This window comes from Rhinoraja longicauda, chromosome 22, assembly GCF_053455715.1.
Source record: "Rhinoraja longicauda isolate Sanriku21f chromosome 22, sRhiLon1.1, whole genome shotgun sequence".
In the NCBI taxonomy this organism is placed as follows: Eukaryota; Metazoa; Chordata; class Chondrichthyes; order Rajiformes; family Arhynchobatidae; genus Rhinoraja; species Rhinoraja longicauda.
In genome coordinates this window covers 36,412,551-36,427,663 of record NC_135974.1, presented here as the reverse complement: position 1 = coordinate 36,427,663, position 15,113 = coordinate 36,412,551, and the positions used below count along the sequence as shown (strand labels likewise).

The following is a 15,113-nucleotide window of genomic DNA, read 5'->3' as shown; positions in this document are numbered from 1 at the left end:
CAAGAGGTAGTGTAAGAAAATAACTGCAGATGCTGGTACAAATCGAAGGTATTTATTCACAAAATGCTGGAGTAACTCAGCAGGTCAGGCAGCATCTCAGAGAGAAGGCATGGGTGACGTTTCGGGTCGAGACCCTTCTTCACACCCGACCCGAAACGTCACCCATTCCTTCGCTCCTGAGATGTTGCCTGACCTGCTGAGTTACTCCAGCATTTTGTGAATAAATACTTCCAACCAAGAGGTTCTCTGCTTTCCACCTGTGCCTTCTGCCTTGTTTCCCCTTGATGGTTTTTCTTTTCTCCCGCTAACATTCAGTAACGGTCCTTGTCCCTCGACCTGAAACATTCGCTCCCCTCACACATTCCCCTTGGCCTCCTGTTTCCAGAACTTTCTGTGATTCAGAATCAACGTGGTCGAAATTCTCATCAAAAAACGAATGCTCAACATCTTACTTTCTTTGACATAATTTAAGCAAGCTAGATGCCCAGAACACCACCACTAAAGTACAAGGTAGACACAAAATGCTGGAATAAATCAGCGGGTCAGGCAGCATCTCAGGGGAAAAGGAATGGGTGAGGTTTCGGCTCGAGACCCTTCTTCAGACAGAGCGGTTCCCACCACATGTACTGACGACGGACAATAGACAATAGGTGCAAGAGTAGGCCATTCGGCCCTTCGAGCCAGCACCGCCATTCAATGTGATCATGGCTGATCATTCTCAATCAGTACCCCGTTCCTGCCTTCTCCCCGTACCCCGATGGAACAATGACAATTCTTACTTGCTGCAGCTTTACAGGCCCATTGTCACAAAAGCACAAGAAATAAATACACAATAATAAATAGAAAATAAATTAATAATCAATAATCCTAGATAATCAGATCATAACAGTGCAAAGGCGAAGTAATCAGTGCAACCAAAAACAAAGTGCATCGTAGATTGATGCACAGGTAGCACCTCTGGAGAACATGAGTAGGTGACAAGTCGGGTCGAGACACTTCTTCAGACTTGAAGTCTGAAGTTCTTCAGACCCTTCTTCAGTCTTGACCAGAAACGTCACCTATCCATGTTTTCCTGGGACACTGCCTGACCCGCTGAGTTACTCTGGTACTTTTGTGTTTTTCACCAGGTTGGTGTCAGGAATGGCGGGGTTGGACTGGGCCTGCATGATCTTGAGTGTGGAGGATTGAGAGGTGATCGCGTGAAAACATACAAAACGCTTGTCGGGTTAGAAAGGTGGGTTCAGGAATGAGAATACTGGCTGAGGTACTTAAACCAAAGATTGAAGTCTCATAATAAGAGGCTACTCATTCCGAACTGAGATGAGAAGGAACATGGAAACACATGAGACTGCAGACTCTGGAATCCTGAGCAAAAGACCTAGTGCCGGAGGAACATAAAAACATAGAAAATAGGTGCAGGAGGAGGCCCTTCGAGCCAGCTCCGCCATTCAATAAGGTCATGGCTGATCATTCAAAATCAGCACCCTGTTCCTGTTTTCTCCCCATTTCCCTTGATTCCGTTAACCCCAAGAGCATATCTAATTCTATGAGTCGGTCAGGCAGCATCTGTGGAGAGAATGGACAGAATACCTTTCTTCTCCTGGAAATGAGATCCACAGGTTAAATATCCTGGAAATATAAGACTTAGAATTCCCAATAGGGCATCTTTGGAATATTCTGCCCACAGCCCTGTTACTGATTATATTCAAGATGGAGATTAGTAGATTTTTAGATTTTCCAGGAATGGATGTTCAAGAACAGAGAGAAGTGTGGTCAGTGCAGAAACACAGCACAGTGTCACCAACTAGTAGAGCAGGAAAGATGGGATACTGTGTAGAAAGGAACTGCAGATGCTGGTTTAAACCAAAGATAAGACACAAAAACCTGGAGTAACTCAGCGGGCCAGGAAGCGTCTCTGGAGAGAAGGAATGGGTGACATCACCCAAACCTTTGCTCCAGAAATGCTGCCTGTCCCGCTGAGTTACTCCAGTTTTTTGTAGTCTAAAGAGGGGATACTTCTGCTTGCAGTGATTAGGTGCCTATGTGATCACAGGTCTCATTACCCTAGCTGGACTTCTACATCCTGTAATACCTGATCCAGATATGGGCAAGATCAGTCTTTGCAGCTCCTCTTTGATCAACAGAGTTTCTATTCCAAAAAAGCACCTAGTAATAATTGCCTCACTTAAACTGTTCATTAGTATAGTCTCTATTTTAAGGACATGAAACTCTACTGATGTAACTAATAATGGAAACATGTTAATAACGACATTGTATTGTTTATAAGGAACATACCTTCCATACAGTTTACCATGTACATACCAATGAAATGTTCATGTCCTTTTTGAGTTTCATATTAATATCTTCTTTCTTTTTTTTGTGGCGAAAGGAAATTCCTGCCTGGAAAATTATACGTGGTGCTGGCCTTTGTCTGAGACTGCTCTCCCAACCTGATACTCCTCGTCGCCTCGCCTAAGGGCAACACACAACTATTAAAACAGATTTCACGTTGACTCTGGCTTGTTTTTTTTTTAAATGTGCTACACAAGGAGACCATGTACTTCAGAGCTCCAAGTGGCAAACACAAACAAAAGTCACAGCGATGGGAATCGAATAGATGTTTGTTGTTTAATGATGACCACGATGAAGAGTCGGGGTGCACATCACGAAGGTTCATCAGAGAAGCTGGAAGAACAAGCTGGAGCCAATGGCCTTTGCTTCAAAAGCTTAAAATTGCAGAAAGAAGAGAAGACCCAGGAAAGAAATGAGATCCAAAGGTTAGATATCCTGGAGAAGATTGAGTTAGAATTCCCAAATGAGTCATGATTTCACTTCAAAAGTTTAAGAGAATAAGAACAGATTTGTAAGTTGGCACTTTTTTGTTGAAGAAAAGGAAGTTCAGGAAACCAATGTGTTAGAAAGAACTGCAGATGCTGGTTTCAATCGAAGGTAGATGCAAAATGCTGGAGTAAACGTACCAGGTCATCAGAGATGTCCTCATTCATTAGGAAGCGGGAGTTCATCTCTTCCATTAGAGATGAGGCTCTCACTAGGGTCTCCTCGATATCCCGCAGCTCCACTCTTGATCCCCCTCCCCCCATTCGTAACAAGGACAGAGTCCCCCTTGTCCTCACCTTCCACCCCATCAGCCGTCGCATACAGCATATAATCCTCCAACATTTCCGCCACCTCCAACGGGATCCCACTACTGGCCACATCTTCCCATCTCCACCCCTTTCTGCTTTCCGCAGAGACAGTTCCCTCCGCAACTCCCTGGTCCACTCGTCCCTTCCCACCCAAACCACCCCCTCCCCAGGTACTTTCCCCTGCAACCGCATGAGGTGCAACACCTGTCCCTTTACCTCCCCCCTCGACTCCATCCAAGGACCCAAACAGTCTTTCCAGGTGAAACAGAGGTTCACTTGCACGTCCTCCAACCTCATCTACTGTATCCGCTGTTCCAGGTGTCAACTCCTGTACATCAGCGAGACCAAGCGCAGGCTCGGCAATCGTTTCGCTGAACACGTCCGCTCAGTCCGCCTTAACCTACCTGATCTCCCAGTTGCTCAGCACTTCAACTCCCCCTCCCATTCCCAATCTGACCTTTCTGTCCAGAGCCTCCTCCATTGTCAGAGTGAGGCCCAGCGAAAATTGGCGGAACAGCACCTCATATTTCGCTTGGGCACCTTACACACCAGCGGTATGAACATTGACTTCTCTAACTTCAGATAGCCCTTGCTTTCCCTCTCTCTCCATCCCCTCCTCCTTCCCAGTTCTCCCACCAGTCTTACTGTCTCCGACTACATTCTATCTCTGTCCCGCCCCCTCCCCTGACATCAGTCTGAAGAAGGATCTTGACCCGAAACGTCACCCATTCCTTCTCTCCAGAGATGCTGCCTGTCCTGCTGAGTAACTCCAGCATTTTGTGTCTACCTTCAGGAGACTAATAGCTGGGCGATATCAATAATTCGGTGCCACAGAAGGCAGTGGAGGCCAATTCACTGGATGTATTCAAGAGACAGTTAGATATAGCTCTTAGGGCTAACGGAATCAATGGATATGGGGAGAAAGCAGGAACGGGGTACTGATTTTGGATGATCAGCCATGATCATATTGAATGGCGGTGCAGGCTCGAAGGGCCGAATGGCCTACACCTGCACCTATTTTCTATGTTTCTATTAAAGTAAAGGCAAGAGAGTTTGCGGTCAGAAGCAGGCCCGACTGAGTTGAAAGAAGGGTCACTTATCAAACATCCACATCAAGCGTGTGAGGAAACTTGTACAAAATGTTGCTGATATTTTGAGAGAACTCTTCAAATCCTGAATGGATTTGGGTGTGCGAGATATAAAGATTGAGAGGAAAATCTTCATGGGTTGAAAGGAAACCAAGTTCCTGATAAAGAATTGCAGCAACAGAAGGGTTACGAGGATTCCAAGTAAAGTCAAAGGGGATAGTAAGGACAAAGATGGAATGGCCTGGAAGTACGTGACTGAACCCATTAAAGGCAGGACGCAGTAACTTGGTCAAATCTACAAAGTATTAATATGTTTGAAGTATGCTATAATAGTCATTAAAGCAGTATTTTATCGAAACCAGTATATATTCGAATACAATTTTATGCCTTGAGACAACATTAGACATCTGAAAACAATATTTGCACTATTCAATAAATATCTATTTACTCAATATAAGGGTCTTTTTTATATAATACATCTCTGTAATAGAGACCTCCGACTCTCACGACCCATTTCCGATCATGTCCTGTATCAAATGCCGTCCAAATTCTCATTTGTACCTTTGTCCTCAGACTCTACTAATCCAATGCTCATCTATTCTACACCATTTATTTACTTAACTCGATTAGAATTCAGAAGATTGCGTCTGAATTTGCACAAAACTCTGTCCCCCAACATCCATCTGTTCACTCATAGTGACTCTCAGTCTGCTCACACATCGAATTTTAAAATTCTGTTCCTGCTGTTCAAATTCTTCATGACTTCTTTCCTCACTTCTTCGAACTCCATATACTCTGGCCTCACGTGACATTTTATAGAGTTCAGACACATGCTGGCAGCAGAAAGGCCCTTCAACCCATGCTGCTAAATGGTAATGTCCAGGGAAAATGTCACGGAACAGTGACCTTGCTGAAGGATGGACTGGTGACTTGTGTTGCTTTGTTAATGGGCTGTAAACTGACCGGCAGTACCTGGAAGGAACCCAAGGAAAACCATTGCCGATGCAACAGACTTTTCTTTGTAAGGGCTGAGCAGAACTTGAACTGAAGAAACACAACATTTTGATACCTGCTCCTCAAGACATTGGGTATGATTGACTGGATGTATTGATGTCCTGGTAAAGATAGGAAAGCAATCTCTTCGAGGCAACACTTGGAGATCGCATGACCCACTACTGCTCCAAGGACTCCTCTTCCTCCATTCAGTGGGCATGGCCATCCCACTGCTGATGTTGAGTAAAGATTGCCCCCTGTACTTCAAAGCAGAGAAGAATTCTGTGAATGAGCTCCAATGGATGAACTTCCAACTGAGAGAATTGCGAATGAATTCTAATGCTTTGATGGTTTGGAGGTGAGTGGCCATTTGGAAATGCTTGAGTCTTCATGATTGTTGAGTGGCCAGCAATACCTGTGGCCCAGAGAAATGGAACCGAGTCACAACGGCCCACAGCTGAGCTCTGCTGGGTGAGCATCCAGATATTACTGGAAACAAGTGCCTGAATGTCTCTGTACTTATAAGGCAGCAGGCCTTCCAGCAGTTAGCTTAGAAGCATCTCATGGAAGTAGTTCAATTATAAAGTCTTCTTTGAATCGAACCAGTGTATGTTGATCACTCAAGAGAGAAAAATAAGGTATGTTATCATTCTCAGTTTCAAATTAATTACATGTTTCTCTTTGGTCTGCACAGCACCTTCCGAATGTGAGAATATCCATGAGTTAGAGGTTCTCCAAAAAGTATTCATGTTCTTTATTGAAAAATAAAGTCCATAAGCAGAAGGTAGAGATTGTTATACTGAGGAGCTTACTTCTAAGTTATTAAGACATGGCTGGGGGAGGTTCTGTTTGTCTTGCATTGGAGATGGTAGAGCCACTACCTCACGGCGCCAGAGACCCGGGTTCGATCCTGACCTCGGATCCTGCCTGTGTGGTTTACACGTTCTCCCCGTGGCTGCTTGGTTTTCCTCCGGGTGCTCCCGTTTTCTCCCACATCCCAAAAAACGTGCAGGTTTCTTTGTTAATTGGCTGCTGTAAACTGCCACTCCCTAGTGTGCAGGGAGTGGATGAGAAAGTGGGATAACATAGAACTAGTGTGAACGGGTGACCGATGTTTGGTGTGGACTCGTTGGGTCAATGCTGTTATCATTAAACTACATTAAGAATATTGGAGTTATATTAAAATAATTTCTGTGTCTGACACGAGGCGCAGGTGTTGCAGATGTGATTCTCTCGCTCCTCACCTTCATCCAGTGCAGCGTTTCTCAACCGGGGTTCCCAGGAACACTAGGGTTCCGTGAGAGGTCGCTAGGGGTTCCGAGAGAAATAGTGATAAATAGGCTAATAATATGTAAATGCATTTTTGAGTCATTTTTGTGTTTAATTTCATATTCGTAATTTTATTATACACGTACGGCATATTCTTGGAACATCCTTGGGTATTATAATAAAGTCTTCAACCTGTTATATCATTTAAAAGTATAATAATCATAGGGAATATATTTAGTGACGTCTATACGGTGCCAGTGTGAAACGGCCTTTAGTGGTCAGTGGACAGGAGCTGTAAATGACGGATTCGTGTATCATCGAGTAACTCACTCGAGGACAGACGCATGCACAGTCTCCATCAGTCCTGCCTGCTTATGAAAAGTTTGTGTTTATGCATGTTTTTGTTAGTTTGTGTAAAGGTTATCGCTGCCGGAAGCAATGCATTGGGAATTGTGCAAATCATGTTTTATGGCACCAAAGTAAAAAGGAAACAGTCCAATGACATCTTAGGGGTAAAAATTCCAACAATTTAGCGATGTTTCTGTGGCTGTATTTAACTCTTAGCGTGTTGAGTGTTAAGAGTTAAATACAGCCCATATTTGGCGTAACAGAAATGAGTGTGTGCCTGACAACATCATTCTCATCTTCCGCTGTTCTATTGCAGATTAGTGGAGCAATGAACTTGCAAGACTACAGGCCTTCTTTTATTAAACGTTGCATTTGTAATGTGCAGGGCACTGGTGAAGGCTATTATCTGGTACATTTGTGGCCACTCTTGGAACAAGCCCATGTTCTCATGCTTGGGACCAACAGCTGCAATCTTTATTGTCACCATTCACCCCACAACTTGCCCAGCAATCCATCATTCGTCCTTTGTTGCAGGTCACTCCAAAGACGTACAGGTATGTAGGTTAATTGGCTGGGTAAATGTAAAAATTGTCCCTAGTGGGTGTAGGATAGTGTTAATGTACGGGGATCGCTGGGCGGCACGGACTTGGAGGGCCGAAAAGGCCTGTTTCCGGCTGTATATATATGATATGATATGATATGATCTGCATGTCAACAACTCCCCCGCTACAAAACCTACATCATCCTGAGTGGAGATCGGAACATCCAACAAAATCTTTCCACCGCTCTTCCGGTTTCCACCATTTGCCCCTCTCCATTTGTGACGGGCGAGTTGTATGGAGCTGAATACAGAGGTGTAGTCAACGACTTTGTTGACCGGTGTGGGCTGAATCACCTGCAGCTCAACACCGACAAGACTAAGGAGTTGGTGGTGGACTTCAGAAGGAGAGGAACACCCCTGTCCCCTCTCCCCATCAATGGTGCGGATGTGCAGTTGACCAGGGAGTACAAATACCTTGGAGTGTACCTGGACAGTAAACTCGACTGGTCCAGGAATGCTGAGGCCCTGTACAAGGGACAGAGCCGGCTGTACGTTTTGAGAAGGCTCCGCTCCTTCAACTTCTGCAGTAAGATGCCGCAGATGTTCTACCAATCAGTGGTAGCCAGTGCCATCTTCTTTGCTGCCGTGTGCTGGGGCAGCAGGCCGAAGGCTGCGGACGCCAATAGCTTCAACAAACTCATCAGGAAGGCTGGCTCCGTCCTGGGGGCAGAGTTGGATTCACGGGAGGTGTGGTCTTGGAGGGGAGGATGCTCCTCAAACTGCAGAGCATCCTGGACAATACAGCTCACCCTCTCCATGACATGCTGGTCAACCTGAGGAGCACCTTCAGCAACAGACTGGTCCCACCAAGATGCAGCACAGAATGCCACAAGGAGATCCTTCTTCCCTGTGGCTATGAAGCTGTACAACTCCTTCCCCTTCTCTCGTGGGGTAGACGGAGACTGACTCCTCTCCACCACCCCCGCCCCACCCCCCACCCCCCTAATCTTTGCACATCCCCAACCCTTTCCATTCGTCACTTTAATTTCATGTTTCATGTATTTTGTATTTTTATGACTGTTGGCAGATCAATTTCCCTCCTGGGATAAATAAAGTTCTATCGTATCGTATCTTATCAATACGATCGTATCGTATCGTTACCAAGTGTAATACTTGAAGTCCTTTGGGAGATCAAAGACAGGTTAGAATGATCAAGGTAAGAAAGACCCAAAATGTCATCTATTCATTCCCTCCAGAGACGTTGCCAGGCAAGCTGAGTTCCTCCAACACCTTGTGTTTTGCTCAGGATTCCAGCATCTGCACTTTCTCATGTCCCCATAAAAAGAGAAAATTGGGTTTACCTGAAAGTTAAATTGGTGTGGGTATCATTGTGAGTGGAGTGAATAGACTGGGTATCAGTGTGTTTGAGTGGAGTGGAGTGGAGTGAATAAATTCATTAGGATCTGAATGAATGTGTTGCTATACTCACCTTCTGTCCTTCCTTCTTTTTAATGAAATCCTTTGTCAAGGAGTGAACACTCCTGCTGTTAAAACTCTAACAATGACCGACCATGAACCCTTTGTTTCTCTGACAGGATCCTTCTGCCCGTCAGTCAGGGAAGAGAATCTCCCTGTTGCAGGCACAGGCAGCACATTCTACGAGGGCTCACGGGGACAAGTCTGATCTTCTCCTTGTCCGTTCCACTTTCCAATTGCCACCAAATGGCTTTTTTTTTGACATTCCTTTCCACACTGAGTTTGGAGCTTGCAGTTTGTTACAACTCCATGCTGTTGACGTTGATTAGAAAGACTGGAACACCATAATCCGACAGCCGAAGGTAAAGGTACACAGACATCAACGCTACACTTAGATCCCGGTCTGAAGAAGGGTCTCGACCCGAAACATCACCCATTCCTTCTCTCCAGAGATGCTGCCTGTCCAGCTCGAGTTACTCCAGCATTTTGTGTCTACACTTAGTTCCAGATTCCGTGCTTAAAGCCACACCAACATCATCTCTCCCAGCTGCGAGTAAACACAAAATTCAGCTCATACACTTAACAACTTTTGATTGTGTTATTTTTGGTGTTTAAAATCATGAGGGGAAAAATCAGACAATATGACCAGACAATTGCAATGCATCATAACAATGGCACAGTTAATGGAGCCACTGCCTCACGGCATGATACAAACATTAGACTACGTTAATGTTGATCCATTGATATCAAGATGCACCTTCCCAAAAAAGGCCCTAAAATGTGCAAACGTTTCCTTAACTAAAACTGCACAGCTTAATGTCATAATGCAATCGTGCAAGAACTTATTGGCATGTCTCAAGTTAATTCAGTGTCCTTTTTTCAGACGGGAAGTTGTCATTTTCAATTCATTTCCTTCACTTAATCCCAACTTTATTCTGTAGTCTGAGCAAAGTGGACATCCTTTTTGCAATAGCAACATAATGAATCAGAAAACCAGGTTGAACATAGTCCAAATATTCATTTAATTTAAGATAGTTGAAAACATTAGCGACGCAGTGGCGCTGGTTTCCGACGGGCTCGGTGATGGACGCCTCACACATCTCTGTCCTCCGTACAGCCGGCCAGCTCCTCTTGTGTCTCCACATATGCGTCTTCCATCAACGTCTTCAGCGTGGTCTTGATTGGTGGTCCCGGGTTCCGTCTTCCATGGGTGGGTTCCCACAGCACAACCTTGTTTGCTGGTGTTTCTGGATGGTGATGGCAGTGACCAGTGAGCCTCGTCCTTCTCCCGCGTCTTCGCCCGCCCCGGATTGCGGGGCTTGGGTCGGCCCGCCGCGGACATTTCACCGTCCGGCGCGACCTGAAATAGGCCGCGGGATTTTCTCTGCCCGGCGGGGGCTTCAATGTCGCGAGCCATGACCGCCCTGACATGCAGCGGCAGCGTGTTCGCCCACCCCCCCCCCCCGGATCACGGGGCTTGGGTCGGCCCGCTGCGGACCTTTCACCGTCCGGCGCGGCCTGGAACGTGGCAACGACAACAGCCTGACCACGGGAGAAGACAGCAGGGGAAGAGAAAAGACATTCTGGCCTTCCATCACAGTGAGGAGGTGACTGGAGGAGACTGTGATGGATGTTTCTATTTTTTGTGTTGGTTGGGGTTGTATAATTTGCTTATTTTATTGCTTTTATTGTTGGACTGTGGGTGACTAAATTTCGTCAAAAAAACTTGTTTTTTGGATGACAAATAAAGATATCCTGAATCCTGAATCTTCTGGGTCAGAGGTGGAATCTCCCCCACAGAGCTGGGCATTGGTGGTGCGGCCCCTCCAACTGACATTTTGAACTTTTCTGAGCATTCGGGTGTAGATACCATCGAGAGACTTGGACAGTGGTCGAGTCCACCCCTCACGCCCGTACAATAATATCGTCTCTACAGTTGCACGGAAGAATCTCAGTTTGAGACCCTTAGACATCCGACAGGTCCAAACAGAGCGATCTATCTAGTGTAAATAAACCATTCCTAAGTATATTTTACCCAGTGCAGCCTATTTTCAATTTCAAATGACTAGTTAGTTATAAGCACGGTTGAATAAATGTCTTGCAGATACATACATACAGTGCGGACAAGCCCTTCGGCCCACTGAGACCCTTTCGCAGACTAACGACAGACCGACTAGCAATCTGAAGTTGGGTCATCACCCAAAATGTCATGAGTCCAATCCCTCCACAGATGCTGGAGTAACTCAGCGGGACAGGCAGCATCTCTGGAGAGAAGGAATGGGTGACGTTTCGGGTCGAGATCCTTCTTCAGACTGATCTTCAGATGCTGCCTGACCCGCAACAGTCCATCCGGCATTTTGTGTTTTGCTTCAGATTCCAGAATTTGCAGTCTCTAGTGTCTCCATTATCGATTTCTATTTCATTGCTCCCTGATCTATAATAATAGAGGTACCACTGTAATTAACTCCTTGTTATGTTTCAGCTCCAATGAATTTGCTTGGATTTATTTTCGATTTAAATCATTCCACTTAAGAGTTAGCCATTTTCCCTCCCTTCTTTTTGGTCACTATTGAAAGTTAAACACTCAGATATAAATAATCACCAACATACATCAACAACAGTTACATTTCTGTTAATCTCCATGATCTTCAGTTTTAAACAGCACCTTTGTTTCTTTTTCTCAGAACATTAAATACATTTTAAGTTGGACTTTCTTGGTCTTGCAAAGATTCACTTCATGTGATTCACACTCACTTCCTTCTTTTAAAATATCTTTTTGAACAATGTGTTCAGCTTTTGACTTTTTCTATAACTTCCAAATTAAAGCTGAGCGTTTCAAATATGAACAATGCTACAACTAATCAAGGCACCTTGACCTACATATTCTGTGGCGCTCTTCTCGATAGTCAATATCAATAGTAGTTTATTGTCAAATGTACTAGACACTGTGAAATACTTTATTTTGCACACAATCCAGTAATCATATCATATCATCATATCATATCATATATATACAGCGCGGAAACAGGCCTTTTCGGCCCACCAAGTCCGCGCCGCCCAGCGATCCCCGCACATTAACACTATCCTACACACACTAGGGACAATTTTTTACATTTACCCAGTCAAATTAACCTACATACCCGTACGTCTTTGGAGTGTGGGAGGAAACCGAAGATCTCGGAGAAAACCCACGCAGGTCACGGGGAGAACGTACAAACTCCTTACAGTACAGCACCCGTAGTCAGGATCGAACCTGAGTCTCCGGCGCTGCATTCGCTGTAAAGCAGCAACTCTACCGCTGCGCTACCGTGCCGCCCGATATAGTATCATGTACTATACATAAGCAGACGCAGGCATAACGCAGGCTCGGCGATCGCTTCGCTGAACACCTGCGCTCAGTCCGCATTAACCAATCTGATCTCCCGGTGGCTGAGCACTTCAACTCCCCCTCCAATTCCCAATCTGATCTTTCTGTCATGGGCCTCCTCCAGTGCCATAGTGAGACCCACTGGAAATTGGAGGAACAGCACCTCATATTTCGCCTGGGCAGCTTGCAGCCCAGTGGTATGAACATTGACTTCTCCAACTTTAGATAGCTCCTCTGTCCCTCTCTTCCCCTCCCCCTTCCCAGATCTCCCACTGTCTTCCTGTCTCCACCTATATCCTTCCTTTGTCCCGCCCCCCTGACATCAGTCTGAAGAAGGGTCTCCACCCGAAATGTCGCCCATTCCTTCTCTCCTGAGATGCTGCCTGACCTGCTGAGTTACTCCAGCATTTTGTGAATAAATACCTTCGATACATAAGCAGAACCATACATAAGTATAAGAGTCCAACATGGGAAGGACCTACACAATGAATGGTGGCCTTCATCAGCCAGAGTATTGAGTATTGAAGTTGGAAGGTCATGTTACAGTTGTATACAACGTCGATGAGGCCACATTTAGAGTATTGTGTTCGGTTCTGGGCACCATGTTATTGTCAAGCTGGAAAGGGTACAGAGAAGATTTACGAGGATGTTGCCAGGACTAGAGGGTCCGAGCTATAGGGAGAGGTTGAGTTGGCTGGGACTCTATTCCTTGGAGCCCCAGAGTAGGTGAATCGAAGACCAGAGGACATAGGTTTAAGGTGAAGGGGAAAAGATTTAATAGGAATCTGAGGGGTATCTTTTCACACAAAGGGTGGTGGATGTATGGAACAAGCTGCCAGAGGAGGTAGTTGAGGCAGGGACTATCCACTCATTTAAGAAGCAGTTAGACAGGTACATGGATAGGACAGGTTTGGGGGGATATGGACAAAATGCTGGCAGATAGTGTAGATGGGACATTGTTCGGCGTGGGCAAGTTCAGCCAAAGGGCCTGTTTCCACACTGTATCACTCTATGTCTCTATGTCCTATGATTGTCGTGTAGAAATAGTGGAGGTAGTACAGAAAGAGTCACCACTTTTCTGGCACCAATTTGTACCTTTCAACTATCAAGTTCTTATAAAATATTGAGTCTTGACCCAGCACACGGAACATGATTATGACCAATCCCCAGGTTCAGTTCAGTTCAAATCAGTTTATTGCCACTGGCCTGCTTTGAAACATCCACCAGGAGCCTGTAGTTAAATTCCACCCCCATAACAGTGCAATTTCTGCATCAGATGCAGAACAATAGATGACATTCTCCCTGTTTCAATCCATTGCAAGAACCAAATAGAAATTAGTTTACACGACCCCGGAAGGACTGATCATTGGTCATTATTTCAATCTCCATCAATTTTCTAGATCCATCTCAGTTCTGATGTCGAGAATAAATATATTCCAGAACGAGGACATTGGTGAACACGACAGGCAACAACCTTGCAAGATCGTGCAACAAATCCCAGGTCATTATTGGGAAAATGGAATTGACAATTCTCTTGTAAACACTCAGCTCTTCTTTCCACGTTTACAAACAGGTACTTCGTCACTTCTTGACGAATATGCCATGCAACCACTTTTACGATTAAAATGATAAATTAAATGTCAAGTCCATTTTGCTTTATCGTGTAAAACGTCTGCTGCCATCGCTAGGAATACTTGGTAAATGCAAGATCTAAGGAATCTCACCTCTTCGCATTCTTCTTGGCGTCTCGATTTACCCTTTGGCCTCCCATCAGCAAGCTTCCTCCTTAGACTGCTTTTGCTCGATAGAATCTCCATGTCAGAATCTGAGAGAGACAGGACAATCTACGTAAAGCAAGAGGAGGCAAACTAAAACTTACGTTATCGGGTAGACACAAAAAGCTGGAGTAACTCAGCGGGACAGGCAGCATCTCTGGAGAGAAGGAATGGGTGACATTTTGGGTCGAGACCCTTCTTCAGACTGAAGAAGTGTCTCGAACCGAAACGTCACCCATTTAGACTGAAGAAGTGTCTCGAACCGAAACGTCACCCATTTAGACTGAAGAAGGGTCTCGACCTGAAACGTCACCCATTCCTTCTCTCCAGAGATGCTGCTTGTCCCGCTGAGTTACTCCAGCTTTTTGTGTCTTTCTTTGGTTTAAACCAGCATCTGCAGTTCCTTCCTACACATTGAGTTATCAGGTTGGCTCCTCTGAAATTCAGAAACTCAGAGATCGCACTGGTGCAAAACATCAAGTCCTGGAAGAATTCAGCAGGGTCCGGCAGCCTCTGTGAGGGGAATGGACAGATGACTTTGTGGGTTGGGACCCTTCTTCTGGCCCACTCAGTTCCTCCAGCACTTTGCTATTTGCACAAGATTCCAGCATCTGCAGTTTCTTGTGCCTCGGATGCCACTGGTCATTTTGCTGATGCCTCTCCATCTTTTTGTACCTGCTTTGCAATATGGATGTTCAGCATTAATGGGATAAATGTTCCCAATGTTGGGGGAGTCCAGAACCAGGGGTCTCTGTTTAAGAATAAGGGGTAGGCCATTTAGGACTGAGACGAGCAAAAGCTTTTTCACCCAGAGAGTTGTGAATTTGTGGAATTCTCTGCCACAGAAGGCAGTGGAGGCCAATTCACTGGATGTTTTCGAGAGTGTTAGATGTAGCTCTGAGGGATAAAGGAATCAAGGGATACGGGGAAAAAGCAGGGGCGGGGTACTGATTTTGGATGATCACCCATGATCATATTGAATGGCGGTGCTGGCTCGAAGGGCCGAATGGCCTACTCCTGCAACAATTTTTCTGTGTTCCTCTGATAACAAGAACGACCCCAAGACAGATCCCAATATTTATATATTGATCTTAAAACAACTCAAAAATA

At 45.3% G+C, this 15,113-nt stretch overlaps 1 protein-coding gene across 1 annotated transcript in view; it reads right to left on the bottom strand.

The window, feature by feature from the left end:
* The window catches only part of dnmt3bb.1 (DNA (cytosine-5-)-methyltransferase 3 beta, duplicate b.1), an 89,434-nt gene that overhangs the window by 51,404 nt on the left and 22,917 nt on the right, over positions 1-15,113 (bottom strand). Inside the window, exons 4-5 of the mRNA XM_078419164.1 lie at positions 13,953-14,053; positions 2,323-2,472 (exon numbers count right to left, since the gene is read on the bottom strand). Coding sequence (XP_078275290.1) covers positions 2,323-2,472; positions 13,953-14,053 — 251 coding nt within the window. The remainder of the gene's footprint in view (positions 1-2,322; positions 2,473-13,952; positions 14,054-15,113) is intronic.